The following is a 25,738-nucleotide window of genomic DNA, read 5'->3' as shown; positions in this document are numbered from 1 at the left end:
GGGATTACATCTACAGGACCTTGGTTTTCCCCTTGAGCACTTGAGATGTTTTTCCTTACATAGCTCAGGGCTGGCATTATAGAAACCTGCTACCAGGAAGCTGTGATTGTGAACGAGTTTTTTAATGTGACATACAGATTACAGCTTGATTGAAATCCATTTCATCTGTTGCTGCTGATTTCCTTTTAACAGCAAGCTTTTCTCATCCCTCTGTCAATTAAACAGCAAAATCTGCCTAAATAGGTGTGTATCTGTCAGTCAATGGGTTTTGTTCTGGTCTGGAACTGAGGTGTTTGTCAGTGCAGTACTGCAGATGGGCAGGTGGAATGGGAAGGTGTAGTGAGTAGTGAAACCATCTTGGGATATGGATAAAACTTTTAAGTATTGCTATAGAACACTGCAGATAGATAAAGTCAATTTTACAAATTCACTTTTACTTCTTTTTAAGCAGTTAGGTTTCCTATATTGCTTAAAATCTGTGCTGTTTCTCTCCCTTTTTCTTGATTGGCTGAACTGACTCAGATAATTTCTCAACTTATGAAAGTTGGCAATAAAAATTTCTTTTTGATTACAAAGCTTACTGTCATCTCTGCCTTGAGATGCTTCATAGACTCATACCTCCATCATGTGGGGAAAATTCAAACTGCATGATCTTTGCACACTGTTTAGAAGCAATAGAGTATGTACAACTCAAACACATTATAGAAAATGCTGCTAGTCATACTTTGTGAAAATGTTGATTGTTTTGAAGTTAACACAAAGAAGTGAAAGTTAAGTTCCAAAAACAATATTAAGAGGTTGTTGCGGGAGACTCCTGGACTCTTTGTATCAGGGTGGACGCGAGGGACAAGACTCAGACGCTCTGTAAATGCTAAAAGCTACAGTTGCAGTTTATTATAAGGGAGTCTGCTAGGAGCTGCCCGGCACAGCCACGTGCAGATTAAAGAGATAAAAAGGGGGAGAGAAAGAGAGAAGAAGGAGGGTATAGAGAGAGAGTAAAGAAGGTAAAGAGGGGAAGAGAAGAGGAAAAGAAAAGAGAGAAGAGAGGAAGAAGAGGAGAAGAGTAATGGGATAAAAGAGTATTGGGGTAAAGGGAGAGGGAGAGGAGAGGAGAAGTGGGAGAAGAAGAGCAAGGAGTAAAGATAGGAAGAGAAAGAGAGAAGAGGAGAGAAGAGAGTGACTTCCCGTTTGTAACACAATAAATCCACTTCCATTATGAATATTCTAATCCCTAAGAACCAATCTAATACAAAATACTAATTCTATAGCATTTACATACAGCCTATAGGAAATGTTACATTAGCATAGCATGTGACATTCTAAACTCTAAGATCTAATCTTTGGGTGCGGGTCAGTCTTTTGTGTCTTTTGGCCTTGCCCTCTGGCCAAAAGCATTGTTTAATTAAGAGTGGATTAGCTTCGGTGAGCCATCCTATTGTGTTTACGGTAATTCAGTAACTAGGGCTTTCCTGTTCTACCTTCTCCAACAATTCCCAGAATCTGAGCATTCATATTTGCAAGATTCCTCAGTTTCATCTTCTCCAACATCTCCCCTGTTTTGTTTAACAATTAATACATTGGATATTGCTTTGATTAGTATTTGCAGGGTACAAATATTAAAACTAAAATTAATACTACTAGAATACACAAACTTATTTTAGAGTTAAAGAGTTTCTTTAGCCAAGAGGCAAAGCCTTAACTTTGAACAAACTGTTCAGCTAGGTAGTAACTTTTTGTAATTTGGTCAGCCAAATTTCTTAAATTTTGCAAAATAGTTTGATAACTTTATGCAGCAAATTTGTGAAAATTTTTACATGTGTTAAATAGACAGATGATATCATAGCTTGCGGATTTGGCTAAAGCAACTCAGGCATTTATCTTAGGTTGATTTACAGATAAGGTTTCACTATAAAAACTAAAACAAAGGAAGAAAATTTGCATGCATTTGCGAAAACGATAAAATTCAAATTTTTTCTTGAGGTGTTTTTGAGTTTTTAACCAAAACCGGGGGGTGCAATGCCGTCAATTCCCCCTCTGTTTTGCATAATATGTGTGCCAGGTTGCGATAACAGGGCTGAACTGGATAAGTCCGGCGGTGGATCTGGCTTTGGTGCGGTAGGCATATAGAGTACTGGACAGCGGGCTGCGGAGGGGTACTGCTGAAGGGACGCTTTGGGACATAGGAGAGACGGGGACAGTGCAGATGCAGGAGGCGCTGGCGAGGTCTTCGCATGGACGGTGTTTGTGTCCAGTGTTATGTGGACAGGCATGGCGTCTGTGACTGTGGCAGGCTGCTTGCTGACGGCTTTTCGGTGAACGCTGCCGACTGGGGGTGGGGCTCTGCCGAGCACCGGGAGTTCAGGGGGTGAGCTGCGATGGTCACCGGACAGAACTGAGGCAGGAACGGAGTGGCTCGAGGCGACACAGGAGGTGGGGGAGCTCCAGGCTGAGCGTCCCCCACCGCCTGCCCGAGGACTGGGCTGGCCGGAGCCTGCAGCGCTGGCGTGGGACCGACAGGCACGTGTCGGCACTCCGGGACGGTGGTCGGCGCTGACGTTGTGCTCCGCGCATCCGTGGAGCCGCGCACAGGCAGCGGTGCATCGGCGCGGGCCAGCTCCGACGGCGGGCTCGCTCCGCGCCAGGCGGCTCCCGGGTTGGGAACGGGGAGCATCTGTGCTGCTGCTGGCAGCGCCGGTGTGGAGCCGAGCGGCGCAGCCCGGTCCGTCAGGACGCTGGACTGCACCGATGCCGTAACTGCAGGGACTATGGATTTTGCAGACTGGTGTGTCTGCAACGGGGTGGGAACAAAGGGAGCCGCGGCCACGTGCGTCATGGCGGCGGCGCCGGGTATCGGGGGAGGGGCTGAGGGACTCGCGGGAGCGAGGGAGGGGGGCGGGGTCGGCGTGACGCCAACAGCGAGGGGCGGGGCGGAGGCGATGACATTGGCGGGGGGGCGTGCAGGGGCGGAGAGAGCGGCGGTAAGGGACGGGGACGGGCCAGGACCGGGGGTGGGGAAAGTGCAGATTGCGAGAGGAGGGGCGGGATTTGGGGTTACTGAGGAAGCATGAGAGACAGGAACGGTCGTAGTTACCGGGACGGGAGGGAGATTAGCAAGATTGGGTGCGGACGCGGCGGGTGGGTTTACGGGGACGGAGTTTGGGGATACGGGAGCGGAGACAGGGGGAGGAGGGGCGGGGGCCATGTGGGTCGGAAGCGTGGCGGCAGGAGTTTGGGGAAGCAGGGAGACCGGCGCTGCGGGGCCCGGGGTTACGGAAACCGCGGGGGGAGGGGCCCCGGGGGCGTGGGGGATGGCGCCCGCCGGGGCGGCGGGAGCAGTGGGAGAGGCTGCAAGGTCCGGGGAAGCTGGATGGACTGGGGGAGCGGGTCCTGGGACCACGTGGGTTGGAGGCGCTGCGGCCGGGACTCGGGGGAGCAGGGAAACCGGTGCCGCGGGAATCGGGGTTGTAGAAACGGAGGGGGGAACCGCGGGGGCATGAGGGGAGGTGGCTGCTGAGGACTTGTCCACAAACAACTCAAGCAACGAGCGACATGCCGGGACTAGTTCTGCTACAGCCATATCTCGGTGGGAAATCCGGTTAAAAAGTTTAACCCCTACTTTCTCCCAAAAATCTGCAGTAAAAACTACGGAACGGTCTGCATGAGGAAAATTAAGTAAAGTCCACTCCAAAAGATTTTTTAACTCGTGCTTAGGCAGGTCATGGTGATGAGAACTTAATAAATGTTTCAACTGCTTATACAGGTCTCTCTCGTGAGCGGAATGAGTCTGTCCCATTATTAACTTTTATATTAACTTTTAACTACTAACTTTTATATTAACTTTTAACTACTAACTTTTATATTAACTTTTAACTACTAACCTCGGTTTGCCGCTGATACAGTGCGAAATTTCCGGGGTCCCACGAAAGCGCTGGCCAGGCGTCCTTTCTGGGTGGAAGACACTGTATTTCCGGTCCCCTCTCTGAGCACCGCTGTATGCTTCGCTGTGCAACGGCGTAGCGGACTCGGGACCTCCCTCCACTGAGTTACAACTCACACACCGCCACGCAGCGTGTGGCTGAACTCGGTGCCACGGCGGGGAGTGCCGCGGCGGTTCCCTCAGAGAGCTCCAGGCAGTACTGACCGGCAGTAACTGTGTGCTCGAGGGCTGTCAGAAAGTCCGTGCAAAGCTTGGCTCCCCTTACTCCACGGCTTTCTCGACAGTAAGAATATTTTAAGAGCTCCAGCCCAATACGTTGCTGAACCAATGCAAAGCTGTGCTCACGGCAAGCGAGGAAAGTAGGTAAAAGTAGGTTTAATAATTACCGTCCAGGAAAAAACGTCCCGCAACCAAAAACGGGTGGGCTGGTTCTTTAAATGACGTTGGGCACCACTCTGCGGGGGACTCCTCTGGGACTCTTTGTATCAGGGTGGACGCGAGGGACAAGACTCAGACGCTCTGTAAATGCTAAAAGCTACAGTTGCAGTTTATTATAAGGGAGTCTGCTAGGAGCTGCCCGGCACAGCCACGCGCAGATTAAAGAGATAAAAAGGGGGAGAGAAAGAGAGAAGAAGGAGGGTATAGAGAGAGAGTAAAGAAGGTAAAGAGGGGAAGAGAAGAGGAAAAGAAAAGAGAGAAGAGAGGAAGAAGAGGAGAAGAGTAATGGGATAAAAGAGTATTGGGGTAAAGGGAGAGGGAGAGGAGAGGAGAAGTGGGAGAAGAAGAGCAAGGAGTAAAGATAGGAAGAGAAAGAGAGAAGAGGAGAGAAGAGGAGAGAAGAGAGTGACTTCCCGTTTGTAACACAATAAATCCACTTCCATTATGAATATTCTAATCCCTAAGAACCAATCTAATACAAAATACTAATTCTATAGCATTTACATACAGCCTATAGGAAATGTTACATTAGCATAGCATGTGACATTCTAAACTCTAAGATCTAATCTTTGGGTGCGGGTCAGTCTTTTGTGTCTTTTGGCCTTGCCCTCTGGCCAAAAGCATTGTTTAATTACGAGTGGATTAGCTTCGGTGAGCCATCCTATTGTGTTTACGGTAATTCAGTAACTAGGGCTTTCCTGTTCTACCTTCCCCAACAATTCCCAGAATCTGAGCATTCATATTTGCAAGATTCCTCAGTTTCATCTTCTCCAACAGGTTGTATATGAGCACAAGAAGCATTTTCTAAAATTTCACCTAAGGTTGTCAGATCTAGCACTTTCTGAAATTTTTGGCAGCTTAGTCAAAATCTGTTTAAGGATTTTCTTTCACTTAAATATTTAGATTAATTTGGTAATTTTTGAAGTACTTACAATAATATTTTGCAGTTTTCTAGTTTTGCTCTCTCCAAGGAGAGTTTGTCAAGTAAGTCACATCCTAGGTCTCAGATGGAGTGATAGTCCCTGTACATTTGAATTCTGTACAATTTAAAAATACATGCTTGATTTTTAAATATGTACTTATTTGAGTTTGACTTTTAAGCAGTGAATATTGAACAGCAACTTGATCTCTACAGGGGCATTTTCCATAGAGCTTGGGTATATTTTTTTGTGTGTATGATTTCCTCTCTGGGGTAGGTAGGAAGAAGGAAGTGATTTTAAATGTACACCCAGAGAGAAGTTATAAGGAAGATATGGGTTGTGTAAGGCAAAATGTTTTTTGGTTTAATCCCTTTAGGTGTGAATTCTAGTCAGGATGTGGTTTGATTTCTTGGTGCTGTTCTCAAGATAAGGTTTTAGTTTACTACTTCCTACTGATATATTAAATATTTATTTATTTAAAATTTCTCTAATGTGTGTTTGTATGATGAACAATTGCAGTATCTTTGTGAATCTGGACATTTCTGATTCTAGATTTTATTAGTATTTCATAACTACTTGTATTTGCCTTTTTAAATTATAATGACAAGACTAATGAATTAGGCTTTATTTGGATATAGCTGCCTTGGGTGGAAGTGATTCCTTGCTTTCTGTGGAATGCATGTATGTAGTCTCTGAAAATCCAGATTACAATCCTAAACTTCTTTTTGGCCTTCCCAATTGTCATCTTCTGTCCTTTCTTACCTTTTAAAAAAAGTTTTTCTTCTGCTGCAATGTATGTCATTTGTGCCCTGTTTTGCTGCCACAACAAAGAAGACACTTTTTATCTTGTGTCACAGACATGTGACTTAAGGGCTGTTTCAGTGTCCTGGAGCAGAAGATGCAGCTTCCACTTTGTTAGCCTGAGATGGTGACACAGCTCTGAATGTGAGGGCTGCTACATTGTCTGTCACTCTAAGCTCTTGTGAGAAGGAATTGTGAAGACAGTGAACAATTTGCGTGTTACAGTTCTGATGATTAAGTTGTGTTGTTGATCAGATCTCAGGTCTCCACTTATGCTCCTTTACAGTCAACGCTGAATTTTGAGAAACATTCTGAAAATTTTTCGTGGACAGAGAATCGTTATGAAGCGAATCGCAGAAGACACAATTCTTCAGAGGGGCTTGATTCTAGCACTGGAAGGCCAAATGGAGGTATAATTTATGGAACACTGAATATGTTTCCATAATTTCTTTGTACTACTAGCTAGAAAGGAAGTCTGATGATGATAGCTTATCTGTGCTAAATTCTTTTTCAGCAGTAATAGAATGATAATGGAAAGACACTTCTGGGAGAGGATGTGAGCATTAAGGATTGGTTAAAGTGGTGTGATTCCAGATGTATTTCTCTCTTGAGTAGAATAAGAGTATTGAGTTAATACTCTAGCCAACAGCATATAAATGAACAGACAGAAAAAGAGGTTGACTTGTAGCATTGACTGTCTATCTTTTCTCTCTGGCACTGTTTTGTAAGAACCTTCCCTGCTGCTTATGTGAGTGAAAACTTGTTTCCTATGCTACTGTATCCCAGTGCATAGAGCTTGTGATCTAATTTTTTAAATAATTCTACAGAGTAAAATACTATTTTAAAATTGTTTGTAATTACATTTCTTTAAAATTTAAAAATCCAAGGGCATTTTGGGCGAAAAGAGAGGAATGGTTGGCGTTCACAAGGAAGAAATGGTCCAGAAAATATAAACCATGGTGGAGGTTCCCGTACTCGTAGCAGCACCTTCCATTGTGGAAAAGGCCAGGGACTGCATGAAAACAGTGTACACGATAATGAAACCTGCCAAAAGGAAAACAAAGAAATACCCAACCAGTTTGAGGCTGAGGATTTTGTAAGTAAATTGTAATTACAATTAAAAAGGTTCCATTTTGTCTGCAAATACCATTTTGTCCATTACAAGTCACTTCATGAGATTTCACCAGTTTCAGATCATCATATAAGGAATTTTCAATAGGTAAGGGAGTGTTAGTAGTTTGTCCACTAATTTGTTTCTCATTTTATATCCAGATTTTGTCACTGTATGTTTATTATTGTTACTTGCATATTTAAGTGAAACTGCAGTTGGATTCTGGTCTGCTGTGGTATGTGTGCATTAAATTCTACACTAATTGAAAATCTGAAATGGTAACAAAGTAATCTTCATGCCTGTGGCCTTCTGCAATCCCATGCTTCAACCTGCAATTAGGATGTGAGGGGAAGGGTGATCTCACTCTTTGATGAAACACACATTGCTGTTTTCTGCTTTCTCTGGGCAGTTCATGTAATGATATTGACTGCTGCCTGAGATGTTTTGTTGAAGAAGAGAAACAAGTGAGCATTGATCTCTTTGGTTCATGGGGGCAGTGTTTAGTCTGTCAGCAGAGGCCATGCTGCTGGTGTAATTATGAGTCTTTATTTCATTCATCCCACAAGTCAAGAGTTACCTTTTTAATAATGACAAAACTTACTTTCAGCCATCTTTAAACCCTGAATATGAGAGGGAACCAAACCAGAATAAATCTCTAGCTGCAGGTGTGTGGGGTGAGTATTTTTGATGTTTTTAAATGCAAAAATGAAGTTGTTTTATTTGCAACACAAGCCTCTTTTTAGAATTATAAAGGTATAGATTGAGAAGATTTCAATATTATTACAGTGCAGATATCTCTTTGTTATAGGTAACAGCTTCCCAAGTATGCATCTTTTTTGTAAAGATGTCAAAAAATCTTCACCTTTATTTTCAAGAGGAAGTGCAATGAAAGGTGGTCACCTAAATTAGTGGTGTTGATTGCTAGCTGAAAGCTTTGTAAAATAATGCTTCTGACTGATTAGATGTATTGGAAGAATTTGGAAAGCAGCCTGGGGAGCTGGGAGTGTAGGTTAGCTTGCAGAGATTTAAGGTCTCTTTCTGGAAGCAAGTGTCTTGTGCTGTTGGTTGTGTTTGTGTATTATTTGTATGACAAATACTGTCCTGAGCATGGGCACGGAGCAGATCTGTGGTTGGGATTGTTTTCTCATCCTCACCTGATTATGTTTGGCTATCACTTTACAAGTTCTAATGTGCTTTATGTAGTCAATTGTTTACCCCTAAGAAGGTGGTAGCTTTAGGTGGCAGGGGTTTTAAAGTAATAAATGTACTTTAAATAAGAACAGTTTTCTTTATTTAAAAAAAAATTAATTAAACATGAAAATTTGTACTTGTCTACTTTAACTACTGCTAATATTAAGATTTTAAAGGTATTTTAATTTGCTGATTCTTTTTCTTATACTTAACCAGTATTTTTTACACTCTAATGTTTTTACACAGTAACATTAGATAACCCCTCAATAAAAGTATCTAATTGTTGTAAACCTTTCCAGAATCATAAAAAATTAGACAGCTTTCTGTTTTTGTGTTGTTAGCAGCTTTTTGTGATAATCTATCTTTCAATAAAAGGATCTTGTTTTGGAATTGAAAAACTGAAATTAAGGCTCTTATTATTCTCTTTAGAAGAAAACAATATTCAGGACAGAGGAGTGTTACAATCCCTTTTAATATCTGTTAAAAATGTAGGCCTCTCTGAGTTTCCATTTTATTTTGTGTATGTGATGGGAGCCTGTGAGTATTATGAAAAACCTTGTCATGAGGTTTAATAAGAACGAAGCTTACAATTATAACTATTTTGTAGCATCTACCTGCTAAACAAAGCTAAAATCATGTATACTTTTAGGATAGGCTTTGGTTTTGTTTTTTTTTAAACAGAGAATATAGTGACTATGTGAAGTAGAATTGCTTGCAGGGAGAAGAGATAATCCTTGAGAAGGCTCTTAACTCAATGCTGGAATGCATGTACAAAAAATATTTTTTTTTTCACTTTTTGGCAATTTAAAAACAGTTTTTACTAGATGCTCCTTAACATTGCTAAATTACAGTTTCTCTAGTTTGATAGCTGACTTTATGTCTCCTAGATTGTGCTCCAGTGAGCATGGAAATTTTGTCCTGTTATATCCATCTGAAGCATGGAGCTAGAGAAACTGGTCATTGCCATAGTGTAACGTGTAGTGCTCATCTTGTCTCATATTTATAGAACCTCAGTGCAGAGCTCTAAACTGAGCTGTTATTCTTTTGGAAACCTTAAGGGGACTGTGAAAGCCATATTCTCTTTTGAAGTTTGGGTAACTATCAACAACTAACAGTATTTTGATTTTGGAATTGTTATGCAGCAGTCTCTAGAACTGTGTAGGAGGATTCTTTGGGGAATATATTCTCTTTCTAAAAGTGCAATTCCTGCATCTCCAATTGAAATGTTTTTGAAATTATGATTGTAGAAAATGGAAAAGAACCTGTGTTTTTCCAGGTTTGCACATTATGTTATTTGTGAAACTAATACCGATTTATGTTCCTGATTTATGCCTGTTTGCTCTGCATCATATAGCTGCCCAATGAACTAAAAACTATTGAGATTGTGTACACAGGCACACACACACACATATCTATATGTATACACATTTCTTTTTTTCTTCCAGAGTACCCTTTAAATCCTAAATCTAGATCTCAGAGAATGCTGGTCATTAAAAAGGGCGGTACAAAAGAACTGCGAATATCTGGATTCCCAGTAGTAGGAAGTCTTCACTCAAAGCCAGTAAGGAATGGAACTGGCACAAGTGTTTATAAAGGATTAGTCCCCAAACCTGCCACTCCAGCTGCAAAGGTGAGTATTGGATAGCAGTGTTACGAAAAACATGCCTAGAAAAAATCATGCTGTAATTCTGAATGTGCTTACTTCACCCCTGAGAACACCGTTCCTAGATGTATTCAACACTTGCAAAATGTGACATACCTCAAAAATGAACACAAACAACTTTTTTGCATTTTTCTTTTAAAATTTTAATTTAGTCCCTCTCTGCTTCTCATCTACCACTTTTGAGAAGTGCTGCAGCTGTACAAGTAAAAGTGGTGTTTTTAACTTACGGAATAGTAGTCCCTTTTGTATATATGATTTTTACAGAAGAAAATTATTGGAGAGGTATAGTCAGCATAATCCCTTCAGAATTTATCCCAGTAATAGAAAGGTAATTTTGATCGCTGAAAGGCAACTTTCTATGTGCATAATCGCAGAATATTCTGGATTGTAGGGGACCCACAAGAATTGTCAAGTCCAGCCCTTAAGTGAGTAGTCCATATGGATCTCAAAACCATGACCCTGGCATTATCAGCACCAGGCTTTAATCAACTGAGCTATTCTCACTGGCTTAATCTCTAATTTTTTTTGTTTCTGAAATTTTTCTGTTCTCTTGAGAGCATATGATGGATTAGTTCTTAACTCTGTAACATTTTGAATCTAAAATAATGCTTTCAGCTGTTGAAGTCCCGTATTTCATTTTCAGTACCCCAAATATGAGGATCTTAATAGTTTTGAAATTTTAGTCTGTATATAAACAAAGTATTTATGAGCAGATGAATTGCTCATAAACAGCCTCTTTTCTACAGGAAAACAGATGTTTGCACTACATTAAGATTGCAGTTAGGATTTGCTTTTGCTTAATCATTTTATTGAAGAGAATCTTTTTGTAGTTAATGACTCTTTATGTCTCTGTTTATATTTCTGTCTAGCCCACAGAGTGGAAAAGCCAAGCAAAAGAAAATAAACTTGGGAATGCTTTTCCTCATGAGTCTGCACATGGTGTTGGCAATTTCAGTCCTTTTAAATCAACTGTCAAGGCATTTGCTGTAGCACAAAATTCAGTGAAAGAGGTAAAGCAGCGGCTGCAGTTACATCTATAAAACATTTAATTTATTTGAAGATGATCAGTAAATTTTATGCAGAATTGTCAAATACTTTTTTTTCAACTTCATGTGCAAGAAAGATGGAAGGCACATCAGTGGCCTTAAAGTACTGTGCAGTGTCCTTTGTAGGTGTGATTTGGAATAAAACCCTACATTTGGAAATACAGCCTGATAGAATTAGATTTCAAAACTGCTAAAAGTATTAGATGTTTCAGAAGGCCCACTGTTCATTAGCAGTGCTCCATAAACCTGCATCCCTGGGTTTACATCTACAAACTGTATATACCAAAATAGAGATCTTCCCTCTGGTTTTGGTTGTGAAACCTAAAACAAGAGATACCTGTGTCTTTAATTAAAAATTTTCTAAATTAAAACACTTTTAACATTTTCTTCCTAACTAGTATAATCGATCAAATTCTGCATCCCCTGTTGACAAATCTGGTCAGCCACGTTTAACAAAATTGACAAGAATGCGGACTGATAAGAAGAGTGAATTTTTGAAAGCATTGAAAAGAGATAGAGTGAAAGAGGAACATGAAGATGAGAGTCATGATGGGCAAGAGAAGGTAATTTTGTTCATACTTACTGTAGATCCAGTAGATTTCAGGCAAACTTTAAATTACTTTTTATTTTGCTGTAAAGAACTATTAAGTATTAAGTAATGATTTTGGATCTCTGAATGAAGGAAAGGAATATCTTTTGATGAATTTAAAAGTATTGGTCCAAGTACTACTCTTCCTCTAATGCTGCTGTGTAGTTTCTTTTTGTCTTTCTGCAGTATCTGTTAGTACATGTTCATGACTTAGGTTCTTGTGTGTCTTTAGCAACAATGAAAAGGATAAATTAGGCTTAGTAAACTGACCTAATCATAGATTAATTTGTGTTGGAAAAGACCTTTGAGATGATCTAGTCCAACCATTAACTCAGTAGTGTCAAGTCTGCAAGTAAACCATGTATTCAAGTGTAACATGTACATGTCTTTTAAATTGTCTCCTGGATTGGTGACTTAGCCTCTCTCCTGAGCAGCCCATTCCAGTGCTTGGCTGTCCTTCCCGTGAAGAAAGTCTTCCTCTAACCTGAATCTCCCCAACACAACTTGAGGCCATTTCTTGTGTCTTGTCAGTGTTGGCCAGCCCTCACCTGGGCACAGCCTCTCTTGAGGCAGCTGTAGAGAGTGATAAGGTCACCCCTGAGCCTCCTTTTCTGCAGGATAAACACCCCCAGCCCCTCAGCTGCTCCTCACAGCACTGGTGCTCCAGACCCTGCCCCAGCTCCACTGCCCTTCTCTGCACTCACTCCAGCCCCTCAGTGCCTTTCTTGCACTCAGGGCCCAGAGCTGGACACAGCACTCGAGGTGTGGCCTCAGCAGTGCCCAGGACAGGGGGACAATCCCTGCCCTGCTCCTGCTGCCCACACCATTGCTGATCCAGGCCAGGATGCCATTGGCCTTCTTGGCCCCCTGGGCACACCCTGGCTCATGTTCAGCTGCTGGCACCAGCACCCCCAGGTCCTTTCCAGCCACTCTGTCCCAGCCTGTGGCACTGCCTGGGGTTGTTGTGACCCAAGGGCAGGACCCAGCACTGGGCCTTGTTGAACCTCACTCCATTGGCCTCAGCCATGATCCAGCCTGTGCAGATCCCTCTGCAGAGCCTTCCTGCCCTCCAGCAGATCAGAATTCCCACTCATTTTGGTTTCACCTGCAAACTGACTGAGCTGTACTTGTCAAATAATTGATGAAGATATTAAACAGAAGTTCTATCAGTACTGAGTCCAGGGGAACTCCACCCATGAGCAACCACCAGCTGAATATAGCTGTACATCACCACCCTCTGGGCTCAGCCATCCAGGCAGTTTTTATCCAGTGAAGAGTGCAGCTGTCCAAGCCATGAGCTGCCAGATTCTGGAATCCCCTTCCAACCCGTTTTGCAAGTGGGTATCCCATTTGCCACCCTCCAGTTGCGTGGGACCTCTCTGGTATTTGAGCACTGGTGGTAAATGATGAAAAGTGGCTCAGTGAAGTGCCAATTTCCTCTGTACTTTTGTGTGAATCACACTTGTGGAAGGAAATGTTTCGTACCTTTGCTGCTAGTTATCCTACAAAACAAAAAAGTTGGTTTTACTTCTCGAACCATTTCCTTTCTAATTAGTGTTTAGATAGCCAGAAGTACTCTACTCTTCTAATCATAGGAGCAATAGCTCAATATATGCATAAACCACTGATTTTTTCTAATTGAAAACTTGAAGGCCTATAATGGCTGTGTATAATATTCATCAGTTTTTTTCAGGAAGAATTGATTCATGCAGTGCTTGATTGATACTAGAGAATGTGTCAAATGCTTCCAGTCACCAACAAGTTATCTTACATAGATCAAGTGAAGATAAGTATTTTATTATTCAGAATGAGAGGATTACAAGCTTGTTTGCTGTAAATGAGTAGTTTAAAATGTGTCATTGAAAGAAAAAAATCTCATAAATTACAAATCAGACAGATAAACAAGTGATTTTGAGGAGGAGATACTAGGCTTCTGAGATATTAAAAAGGAAACAGTGCCTTTTAAAAAGGAAAAACATACATTGCTCATAAAAGTGAGATTGACTTTTCTGACCCTGATCCTACTTCAGGCAAAATGCAATTTGCTGTAGTGGGACTGTATAACTTAGCTGTATGTGTGAGCTAAAAAAGGCCTATGTCTTTTCATTAGGTGCTCTGTGACTGAGTGCCCTGAGATGGATACTGGGGATAGCTTTGTTCATATATTCAGGAAATAACACAATGATTCTAATTTAAGATTAGAACGATCTTCAGAACCATCTAGAGATTCAGAATTATGAAATAATGAGGCAAATCATTCTCAGTAACTGAATTACACTTGGAAGAAGCTGTTTTGCTGTACATATTAGAATTGCTCAATAAATTTGTAAGTTTTTCTTGATATTTTGTGACATATTCTTCAGGCATGTAACAGCTGAATGTATATTTACTGGGATATGTGTTCTTAATATCTTGCTGACTATTTTAAAATTTCTGAAAGCAGACAACATGTGAGGGGAGGGAAGTGATTATGGTCTTGATTCTGTGCTCTGAAGTATGATTTCTTACAGTTGCAGAAGATTGCATGATTTCTTCCTGCTATGGGTAATGCTTTTACATGCCCAGTTTAGGGGTTCTGTTGATGAAAAGGTGTTAACTAGATAATGATTGTATGCTTCTTTATTTTTACAGTTGGTAAGACTTCTGAGGCTTTCTCATTTATAAATAAGAATTACAGGTTGCTGAATGAGTAGAGTAGAAAGAAATACTCATGTTTATAGGCTAAAGATCTTTTAATCTTTGGGTGAACCAGCTTTCTAAATAAATTTTCTTCCTGATTTGTATTTCGTGGCTAGTAATTTGCAGTTACTGTTCACAACAGCCTGAAAAGCTGGGATTGAGTGCATGTGTGTAAGTGAATTTGTCTGAATTTAAGAATGCAGTCTTTCTGAATTCATGGCAGAGAATTTGCTATTTGAGATATTGTTGTTGTGACCTGTCATTTAGACTAAGTAAACTTGAGAACTTGCATACTTTCAGACTTCTCCTGCCACATAAGCTCTGATATTTAATTAGGAACATTAAAAATCCAACAGCCCATTATTTCTGTAAATATGAAGGATAGCTAAAGTACATTTGAATTTTAATATATGTGTGAAACTTTGTGGAAAAAAAATTGGGGAAAAGCATGTGAGTTGCTTTCTGCATTACTTAATCAGTAGCATATCTCAGGAGTTCTGCAGTATGCAGGTATTGGAGACACCAGAGGGGTGAACAGAATTACCCGTGAAGTACAGAGCCTCTTCATTTAAACTTACTTTAAACTAAACAGAACTACTGAATTGCAGCACTTGTGGATATTTACTTGTGGATGGAATTCACTTTTATGTTTTGTAATGTAAAATTATTTTTGTATTTAGGATGATGAGTCTTTCAGCTTGCGTAACAGCAACAGTCCCTATAGTGAGAGAGATATAAACCGAAACTTTGAACATGTGATTCCACAGGAGAATGGCAATGCTTCAATTACACCTCAGCAGATCATTCAGTCTTCAACTTTCCTTCAGGCAAATGTTCTTTCAAGCTCCCTTGAGGCAGAGCATAGGTATGTAATTTATATAACATCAAGAGTGTTCCTTCATGGTAACTGAGCATGTTCATAAATTCTTACTACTTCAGAAGTCAGAATCTGAAAACTGAGAACACATACAATTTTTCTTGAGTAATGTCAAATTTATCTGTTAGACATATGCTAGTTTAACATGAGATATACTTTGCTTCTTAGACCTGTGTACTGACTTACATCCAATTTTTAGTAAAGAAAGTTTATTTCTTATTAAAGAATATAGCAAACTACATGGTGAGTTCACCCTCTGATTTTGGTTTAGATATCTGGGAGGAACAATTGCATGTAATTGCTGTTTGTATTGGCAATATTTTAAATGCTGCATCTTATATAAAACTCCAGTGAGCTTTTCATCATTATTAAAGTATTTAATTATTTTTGTAGCTGACTTCTTGACGCTATTAGTGATATCACAAGACAGCCCACTGGAAGGCGGGAAAGTAATTTCATGAAAAGGATTGAAACAGTACTATTATGCTAGTAAAGCAATTGCAGTAGCAGTTGGTAGATAGGAGTGATGCTGCTGGAAAATCACAACCCAATCTGGAGATGAGCTGGTCATGAGCTCTGTCAGATTCTTATGGTTTTTGGTAACTGTGGAATTGCAGTGACAGAATAGATAGTTGTTTTTGTTGTTTGTTTTTTTTTTAGTCCATGCATTGGACTAGACAACTCTTCCTTTTGTAGTGCCTGTAGAAGAAACTCTCATTTCCTCTTACTCCTCATGAGTTTGAAGAGTACAAAGAGCCCTGCTGTGTTCCTTTTTTCCACCATTGGCTTTGAAGACAGAAAGCATTGGCCTAGTCATGGAGTACAACATCACTGCCATAAGTGATGCCAGATGAGATGAGTTCTGTCACTGGAGTGTTGTGGATGGTGTCAGGCTCCTCAGGAGACATGAACAGCAGGAGAGGTGGGAGACTGGTGGTGTATCTGGATGGGGTAGAGTTGATTGCAGCAGGTGATGGAATAGTTAAGGGCCTCTGGATAAGGATTTTAAGGAGCAAACGAAAAAAGAGATATCGTTGGTGGAATCCGCTGTAGGTCACCCACCCACCCAGCATGATGGCACTGACTATCGTTTAAGGAACTAAGGAAAACCTCAAAATTAACTGCTGCTCTCCTGATGGGGGGACTTGAACTTGCCAGATACTCACTTGGAATACCACAGACACGTGAAGACTGCAAAAATGCTGCTTGCCATTGTAGGGAGAAAATCTGTGGCTTTTAGAAGGAGAGAATATTCTTCATCCAGAGGATATCTGAGCAGTGGAATAGGATTCCCAGGGAAGTGATCACAACACCAAGCCTAAGAGTTCAAGAAGTCTTTGGGCAGCATTCTCAGCCACAGGGTGTGATTCTTGGGGTTCTGTGCAAGGCCAGGAGCTGGATGCTGCCTTCCTTGTGGGTCCCTTCCAATTCAGGGTATTCTGGCAGTCTGTGAAATCTTTGGGCAATAGAGGCTCATGATTTTTTGACTGGAAGATGGGAGTCAAATCTAACTCTTAGTTTTTCAATTCAAATTACTTTAAATAACCTTGTTAGGGTTTCTGGGCAAATGTCTGTCTTTTGTGGTATCCCAGAGAGGTGTGTGTGCATTCTGCCCCAGCCCTTTGGCTGTGAGCTCAGCATGCATGTGGACAGAGGTTATGGTTAGCTTTTTTGTGTTAAATTGTACTTTGGTCACTGAGCTGAGCTCCCAGGTTACTTTTGCAATACCTAGTAACAGTATTGGCACATTTGGTACAAAAGGGCTTCCTTCCTCCTGGGGGAGTTTCCAACATGCAGCAGCCCTGTTGGTATCAAGTTTGCTAATCCAAAGTAATTTTTTTTTAATGTAGTTCACACTTTTAACCATTCTAGAGCATTATCAATTTAAAGGGACAGTGGTGCTATCATTACAAAATGCTGCTTTAAGGTTAGTTAGCCGTTACCCTAAATTTTACTTATATTAACAGGGGCTCTGTAACTGTTCACTGAATGCAGTGTTAATGTCTGAGCTTGCTTGCAGTAAAACTTTTAAACTCAACTATCATTGAACTGCATTTGGCATTGTGTTTTTCTGTACAATATACTCTCTTAGAGTTTTGCCTGACTTGCATATATTTTTACCATATCCTAATGATTTGATTGTTCCTAACTGTTATGCTTTCCAATTTGGTCCAAATGCAATGGGAGATACAATTTCCATTTCTGTTACTGTCCTACTGACTTTTTTTTAAAGCATAGTAATACTTTTCTCCTTCTACAATTTGTTTTTGTTATGATTTTAAAAACAGACATTGGTTTCTTTGGTTACCTGCAAATTTGCCCAGTGCACATCTACTGTATTGAGATATAGAGTTCCTTGTGGGGAGGGTTGTGTTGAAGGGCATTTTTTGCTGATGTCTGCCTAAATGAAGTCCCTGGTGTATGGTATCAGCTGTGAGTTTGTCTTATTTTCCTATTTTAATATATTCACTGCTTTTTAGCTCTTAAGTGTCAGCTGTGGCATACATTTTAGATGCCTCTTCATTTTTTGTGAAATATCGTTAGTCTGCTTTAATGTTTAAGGTCAAAAAATACCTGGTTTGCCTGAAGAAGGTACTAATCCTTTTGGCAAAAACTTTGCAACAAGCAAACTTTATAACTTCATTGTTAAACATCAGGGTGTCTTCACTCTCAGATAACCTCTGTTTACACAGCATATTCAAATGTAAAACCACTTTCTTCCTGTTCAGATACTGCCATCCTTCTTTTGGAACTAGCCAAAATACGCTGATTATCGCATCTTTGTATATCTCAAGCTTAGTTATGAGAGGAGTCTTTCTTCTCCTCATTTCTTCCCCTTATCCCAAAATTCTTTCCTACCTGTTTGAGCTGAAATACCAGTATGTGCTGTTAGCTGAGACTGAATTGTGAAGGAGCCTGACATGGCTCTTGACATTAGCATGTGGTATAAAAAAGAAATCGCATGAGGCCATTGCACCCTGAATTGGTTTCAGTCAGGGGACACCACCAGTATTTCTCATCCTTTGGTCTGCTTTGTTATTCAGGAAAACCTCCATAATCTCTCAGTGTGTCTTTGTCACTTCATACTGTTCTCAGGGGAGTAAATTGCTGCTTCACTAACAGTTAGAAGTTATGTTAAGAAAATATGTTCCTCCTATTCTATCTGACAATCTCTTGCCTTACGATGAAGGCATAGTTTTCATCACATAAAGTGGTAGAATAGGGTCATCTTTGAGGGACCTGAGAACTCAGCTTCTGTGCTTTATATACCTTTTACAAGACTTTGAACTCCCACTTATATAAGAGTTTGTTTAAAAAAAACCCTGCTGATTAATCAATGCATTTGTTACAGGTCTTTACACATGTATGTAGGCAGAGCTTGAAATGTTTGAGTGTGTGTAGCAAATTCCTTAATCTCATCCTTCTTAATTAAAAGGTTGTTAAAGGAGATGGGCTGGCAGGAAGACAGTGAAAATGATGAAACATGTGCTCCACTAACTGAGGATGAGATGAGGGAGTTCCAAGTCATTAGTGAACAGGTAAGACTAAGTTAATTTTCCACTATGAACCTGTAGTTAGTTACCATAGATGCCTACCTTTGAGGAGGATCTGCAGTAGTTTTGATCATTAGGGCATTGCTGTTCCACTACTATTTCAGTACTGTGCTCTTGGAAGTATAATTGCTTGAAAAAATAGGATATCAATGCTGGCTGTAGCTTAGGCCTGTTAACCAAGTACCAAGGGAAGGGCAGAGGATACTTCTGAGTAGTTTCAGTATTGTTGGTGGTAGAAGTACACAGGCTTTCAAGCTCCTCAACTTCGCCTAAGGAGTCTTCTTTCAAGGTTTTTATGTAGTTTCTGCGCTACTCAGAGAACTTTATTTTCTTTTTTGGGAGTTGAGAGACATTTAATTTACTAGTAACAAAATATTAAAAGGCAATCTAGACTTGATTCCGGGTCTTTTTTTAAATATTTTATTTTCATTATGAGTGTTGAGCACACCTAGTGGGGTCAGTGGGAAAGAGTCAGAAAGGAGAATAGTGTGTGGTGCTAAATCTGAACATCTGATATTTCCATGTGTGTCTAGCCACACACATGCTGCGTAGATAATTTAGAGTATTAAACTTTCAAGTGCTTGTCTTAGTGCACACCTTCTGCATGATATTGGAAATGCAATAATTCCTTTCTTTTTTGCAGAATCAACTGTTTCCTTTCTCTTCAGTGTCTTTGACTTTCCAGTTGCTGAGATACCCACTCCTGTCTGCAGCATCTCTTCTGGGCCCCTTCCCTATTGCCCCTTGCCCTTCTTAGCACAGATGTTTGCAGCACTGTGGGAAAGGGGACTGGATTGCAGGGAGGAGGGATCTCTGGGGCAAGATGTGCAGGGATGTGGGTGAGCACAGGGTGAACTCTCGTTGGCTGCAGGAGTTCAGCACAGCTGGAGACACTGGGATACAGGTGCTGGCCAGAACTGAACTCGCAGGGGAGTTATCCTTTCTCTTTACATATGAAAAGCTGTGGATCCAGCGTAGCCCAGAGGTGAAGATGCAAAGAGTGTTGAATTGCAACAGATTGTTGTGTTTGGCATTTTCTTTCTCTAAATGTGTCGTGTTTTCACATTTCAGTTACAAAAAAATGGCCTTCGGAAAAACGGCATTTTGAAAAATGGCCTCATCTGTAATTTTAAATTTAGCCCCTGGAAAAACAGCACTTTCAAACCTGCTCTGGAGAATGAGGATTCTGAGACAAGCAGCAGTGATACATCAGATGATGATGATGTGTGAAGACTTCTCTAACACCTCTAGAAGGCCATTTGTTCTTGTAAAAATATGGGGATGTTTTGTCAAAAAAACAAAAATTATAATTTATGTAGTAACATGCCCAGTACAGGAAGAATGATGGAACTTTTATCTGAAGGAAGCAAGGAATCTTTCATTGGGTGTGTTGAAAATCGCTATAATTTCTCTGTAAACAAATGTTGTAGAATGAGGCCTTGTGTTGACCCAGCATTGACTTCCATCACCGAAGTGTTTCTCTGACTAGCAATGTGACAATGTTACAAATCAGACTTTCTCACTTAATAATAAAAGCAAAGAATCGTGTAATGCCTTGCTAAGCTTTTGTCTTAAAATATCTAAGGGAAAAAAGGGCAGCTTGACACAACACTTACTTTGCTTGCCAAGTCATTTCTTTCTTACAGTGGAAATCAATGAGTCCATTTTGTACTCAAAAAGGGCAATACAGCATGTTGGCTGAAATGAGCAAAGTGCACTAAAACTCTTTTCCTTAACTGAGTTGTTCTACAAATAACTGCTCTTTAGCCTTTTGTAGTGTTGTCATTGTTATTAATGGCAGAAGACTCTGATGTTACAGTTCCAAATTTCTAGAATTAACTTTCAATTTAAAAGTTTTAAGGGGTATAGCAAGACCCTTATTCTCGCAGTGACTTGTGGGAAAATAAGCAGTCTGATTTTACTATTCAACATGCAGAAAAGTCTGACTTTTACACTGACTGGATTTGTCCACTACATGGGAAATAAACTGATTTACAGAGTATTGTCTCAGTGCATATCATCATGGGTATTGTTTTTAAAACTGCCAAGTTTGTTTGCATTTATATTTATTACATGCAGTTGTGCATTTCAGTAAAAGGTAAAAATACTTTAATCACCATATCTTGCTTTTATAGCAGCAAAAGTGTATGTGTGCAATAACCACCTGTTTTGCTTACTCTGTGTCAGAGTTTTTCTTTACAATCTCACATTTAAAAACCAATATTGTATTACTTATAGTCTTATTTGGTTTATTTTACTTCTTTAAATATTTTCCACAGTTGTGCAAGCTGTGTACCATTAATTCATAAGAAGAACTGCTCTTGGGGATGTCACATATGTTTATACTATAGTGTATATATATATATACATGTATATAGACACTTCACTTCAAAATGTTTTTGAATTCTACTACTTCTTAGAGTAAATTATTTGCAGTTTAGAACTTGAAAGCAAAAATATTTATAAAGTTGAGATTCTGTCCCTATTTCTTTAGGAACGTACTTTTTTTATAAGGTAGCATCAATTTTGGGCCAAAGTTGCTATGTTTCTCTTTTTGATTTATTGTTAATTTAAATTGATCTTTCTTTCAAGAGGTCAGTTTTTGTATTAGAAGAGGCTCGCAAATGTTGTTGTAGTATTTTGGCATGGTGTATTGAAATACTCCATTTCTAGTCTCAATTTAAGGGGAAAAAAATGTTTCTTTTTAAAAAGAAAACTACCATATCTGTAATGATGTCTTCCCTACCTGCATGCCTTATACACCTTTCTCCTTTCCCTCTCCTGATTTTTTTTTTTTAACTTACTTTGACACATGGGTGTATTTTGTTCGCTTCTTGGTTTTCGCATACTATCAACAGGATCTTCTGCCTATCCAATTATGTAGTGATATATGGATGCACTGTTTTAATACTAAGGGAAAATGGTTTTGCCTTGGCATTTCTCACAGTGGGGTGTAGGCTTTCCTTCCCGTCTTTATTTAGTTTAGTAATATGTGTCACCTCAGTAACTAACTCTCTGAGAAGTTAATATAATTATAGAAGAGCTATGTTAAAATTGTATAGAAATTGGGAAATTTGCGAGTTGCAATTGAGAAAATTCTCTTTGGAGGAAGTAGGAGGACTAGTCATACTTGGTACTTCTTTGTTGCTAGTTTATATCCTGAAACTGGTGATGGAAGCACTGATTATAATGAGCTGTGGGCAGAGAGGGTAGCAGGAATTGGGCGGCGGCTTTGCTTTGTAGGGTGAAACACTTTTACAGCCTTCATAACTTTTCTGTGTGTGGTTTCTCCTGTGTCTGCTGAGACTTGTGGATTTCTGTTCCTGTACAGTGGTCACTTCTGCCATTTCAGAGACCCCCTCAGAGGTCTGCTGGCCCCTGGCTCAAATGGCTATCTGCCTCCTCTGTTGCTTCTGTTCGCCCTTCACAGCAGTGTGGGAATGGGTGAGATTTGGTATTTCCACTGAGGAACTGGATTCCTCTATGTTATATTTACTTATGACAAAGCTGAGTAGAGTATCTGTCATCTTATGTGTCACTTTAAGAAGCTCTTAGTCTCTTACTGTGGGAGCTCTTCTAGTTTTTTATTTTCCTTGGAAATATCACCCAAAACAATGTTTGGTTTTCATAGTATTCTTCCATAAAACATATGAAAGCATTTTATTATACTGTTCCCCTCCCTTTTTTTTCAGTGCTTAATGATGTAGAGAGGAATGAAATCTGATTCTCTGGTATTTAACAATGCAACTTTATCCATCTTCGACTTTGTTCTTTCCCAGGGCAATTTAAGTAGTGCATTGGACTTTTTGTTCTCTCAAATGTCAACCATGATCTGTTCCCAGAATAAATCCCAGAATAAGTCCAAATAAGTACTTGTTTTTCTGCTTGAGCAGGTGTCTGCCTTAAAGGATTGAGAAGTTGGTGACTTAGCTTGTCCATTTCCTTAGTGGACACTAGTAAGCTTTGGAGATAGTTTGTCAGTGCTGGGCTGACAGAGCTTGACTTCAGTGGCAGTAATCACAGGTGGCTGCAAGGAGACATGATTTGAAGTCACTATGATTTCTCTCCATCTTCCTGGCTTTACTGGCAGAGAACCATGTATTCATGGTTCCCTGTTCCAGCCCTCTTCAAAAGCAAACAGGAGTGATCAGTCACTTGCTGATTTTCTCATCTGCTGCTGGAGGAGAATGTACTCTCTGCCTGCTGCTGGCATGGAGGGTGCCTGAGTTTATGGTGGGAGCTGGGGATCATTTACCTCATCCCAAATGACCAGAGGCCTCCTTCACTGACTTGTACAGGGCCTTTCTCTCTCTTAAGGTGTAAGAGAAGTGAGTTGTCTTTGTTGAAAAGTGTTAAAACTACATTAAAGCTGTCCACTGAATCATATTGGATCCAGTCAAGAGTCTGAAGAAGATTTTAGTTGTCATCCCAGTCTTTGAGAAATGTTACCAAGTGTGAAGGAAGTCCTTCCTCTTACCGTTAGTATACTTATTAAAACACCTTTTATAATCCTTTACAAAAGTTGTCAAATTAATTTCAAACTGAGCTTTGACCTCCTTTTTCTTTTTGCTATGTGCTCTAGCAGCCCCCATAAATACTTACCAAGAGAGCTGACCCTTCTTCCAAAGATGGTAATCCTCTTTGCATTCCTAAGTTCCTTCAAACCTCATTGCCCATCCAGGTTGGATGTTTGCCTCATGGACTCATCATTCAGCATACAGGTACAGTTTGTTCCTGTGCTCTCAAGATCTCTGTTTTGAAGCACACTCACCTTTCCTGAACTCCTTTGTTTTTAAGGGCTGCTTCCCAAGGAGCTCTCTGAATAAGTCTTCTAAATAGGCCAAAGTCTGCCCTCCAGAAGTCCAATGTAAAAGTTTTATTGATGCTCCTCCTGATTTCACCAAATACCAAGATCTGTATAATTTCGTGATCACTGTGTCCCAAGCGACCTCCAACCACCACATCTCCCACCAGCCCATCTCTATTTACAAACAACAGGTTTAGCATAGTCCCTGCCCTGGTGGACTCTGTCACCAGCTGTGACAAAAGGTGTCTGTGTTATCCTTCACACACACTAAAAACTTCCTGGACTGCTTCTTTTCTGCTGCATTAAATTTCCAGCAGATGTCTGCTAGGTTGAAGTCACCTACAAGAACAAGGGCTGATGATCCTGAAACATTCTCCAGCTGTTTATAGAATAAGTTGTCCACCTCTTCTCCCTGGTTGGTGGATGATAACAGACTCCCAGCAGGATGTCAGCCTTGCTGGCCTTCCCCTTAATTCTTAGCCACAGGCATTCCACTTCATCATCATTGGTTTCATTACCCATGGCATCAAAAGCCTCCCTAATATAAAGGGTCACCCTTCCACCTCTTCTCCCTGTCCTGTCTCTTCTGAAGAGCTTGTAGCCACCCAGTGCAGCACCCCAGCTGTGTGAGTCATCCCACCACGTTCCTGTGATGGTGACTACACCACAGCTTTGCTGTTCCACCACAGCTTTGCTGTTCCACCACAGCCTCCAGCTCTTGGTGTTTGTTACCCCTGCTGTGTGCATTGGTGTACATGCACCTCAGCTGGGTGACTGATTTCACCCCTAGCTCAGGCTTACCACCCTTGGGCCTGCTTCCAGAGAGCCCAGCTGCATCCCTTCCCCCTTCAAACCTCGTTTAAAGCCCTCTCAAAGGTGGTCCTGATGTTAGTTTCCTGTCATATGAATGGGAAAATGAAGACTGAAGAAGGGATAAGAAAAAAGCTGGAGCTTCTATAAAATTGTTAAGGTAATTTTAAGAGCAGACACAATTCTGCCTGGCATAGGGCAGACTGCATCCTCCAAGTAAGCCAGGGTGTAGGACTGTGCCTATCTAAAAGATATATCACTGCTAGAGTAGGGTGAGAGTGGGGAGAGAGGCCAGAGCTCTCTGAGGAGGGGGAACAGGTACTTGACTGAAATAGAGTAAGAAAAAAATTGTGCACAGTCTGGCCTAGGTCAAGACTGGGCAGCTACAATATAGGTTAAACTTGCATCTTCACGTTTTGGTTTGGGTTGTTTTTTTCAGGGTTGTTTATTTGTGTTGGGGTGTTTTTTGTTTGTTTGTGTTTTTGTTTTTACTTTTTGTATGGGTTTTTTATTATTATTTTTGTTTTGTTTTGTTTCCCCAGGATTTTTTTGTTTGTTTGTATTTGAAATTTTGCCTGCTATTAAAATTTCTGAAAGCTAGATGCATTTTTGGTAAATTTTGTGATGCAGAGACAGCCAGCTGGTAGCAAAAGAGCCTGCCCAGGAGCTGCTGTGTTTGGGCTGAGGGAGCAGGAGACCTTCATATGCTAGGACTCATTGCTTCTTTCCCCTATGCCCAAAGTCAGGTAGCTGCCACAGGTAGAGCTGGCTTTAAGGAGTGAGGGTAGAGAGATAAGGCTGATGAAGAATCTGCTCTAATGAGGAATGGAAAGTAGTTTATAGAAATAGTGATAGAAATAAAATAATAGAATGATAGAAATTAAAGATATAGTGATAAGCAAGGATGAAGAGGACTCTGCAGAGGCATAGCTCTCATGTCTGGATGGTGGAAACATCTGGGCAAAATGAAGGATGGTCAGCTTGGCTGTGCTGGGTAGAGGGGCTTCAGCAGTGCTGCAGCTGTGGATCAGGAGCTGTGTCTGATCTGCCTGGTGGGGCTGTGGGAGCACACAGGGGTAGAGCTGTGAGGACAGACAGTGACATCACAGCTCAGAAACACGCCTGGGGAAGAGAACCTGCAAGGAGAAGGACCAACCATATGAAATTCAACAAGGGCTGGTGCCAGATTCTGCACCTGGGATGGGGCAGCCCTGGATGTACAGACAGACTGGGGAATGAGAGGCTGCAGAGCAGTGCCAGGGAAAGGGCCCTGGGGTTCTGGTCCATGGCAAGCTGAACATGAGCCAGCAGTGCC

At 40.8% G+C, this 25,738-nt stretch overlaps 1 protein-coding gene across 4 annotated transcripts in view; it reads left to right on the top strand.

The window, feature by feature from the left end:
• Positions 1-21,037, top strand: part of GPBP1 (GC-rich promoter binding protein 1) — a 38,869-nt gene extending 17,832 nt beyond the window's left edge. For 2 of the 4 annotated variants that reach the window (XM_056514124.1, XM_056514125.1), the window contains exons 5-13: positions 6,383-6,506; positions 6,984-7,192; positions 7,815-7,881; positions 9,844-10,028; positions 10,931-11,071; positions 11,506-11,670; positions 15,056-15,240; positions 18,689-18,791; positions 19,878-21,037. In XM_056514124.1, the coding sequence (XP_056370099.1) occupies positions 6,383-6,506; positions 6,984-7,192; positions 7,815-7,881; positions 9,844-10,028; positions 10,931-11,071; positions 11,506-11,670; positions 15,056-15,240; positions 18,689-18,791; positions 19,878-20,036 (1,338 nt within the window). In that variant the 3' untranslated portion in view covers positions 20,037-21,037. The other 2 variants (XM_056514126.1, XM_056514127.1) reach the window with 2 other exon arrangements.
• The last annotated feature ends 4,701 nt before the right edge of the window (positions 21,038-25,738 follow it).

The sequence above is a fragment of the Oenanthe melanoleuca genome, chromosome Z (genome assembly GCF_029582105.1).
Source record: "Oenanthe melanoleuca isolate GR-GAL-2019-014 chromosome Z, OMel1.0, whole genome shotgun sequence".
Lineage (NCBI taxonomy): Eukaryota > Metazoa > Chordata > Aves > Passeriformes > Muscicapidae > Oenanthe > Oenanthe melanoleuca.
This window is presented reverse-complemented; position numbering and strand designations above follow the sequence as displayed.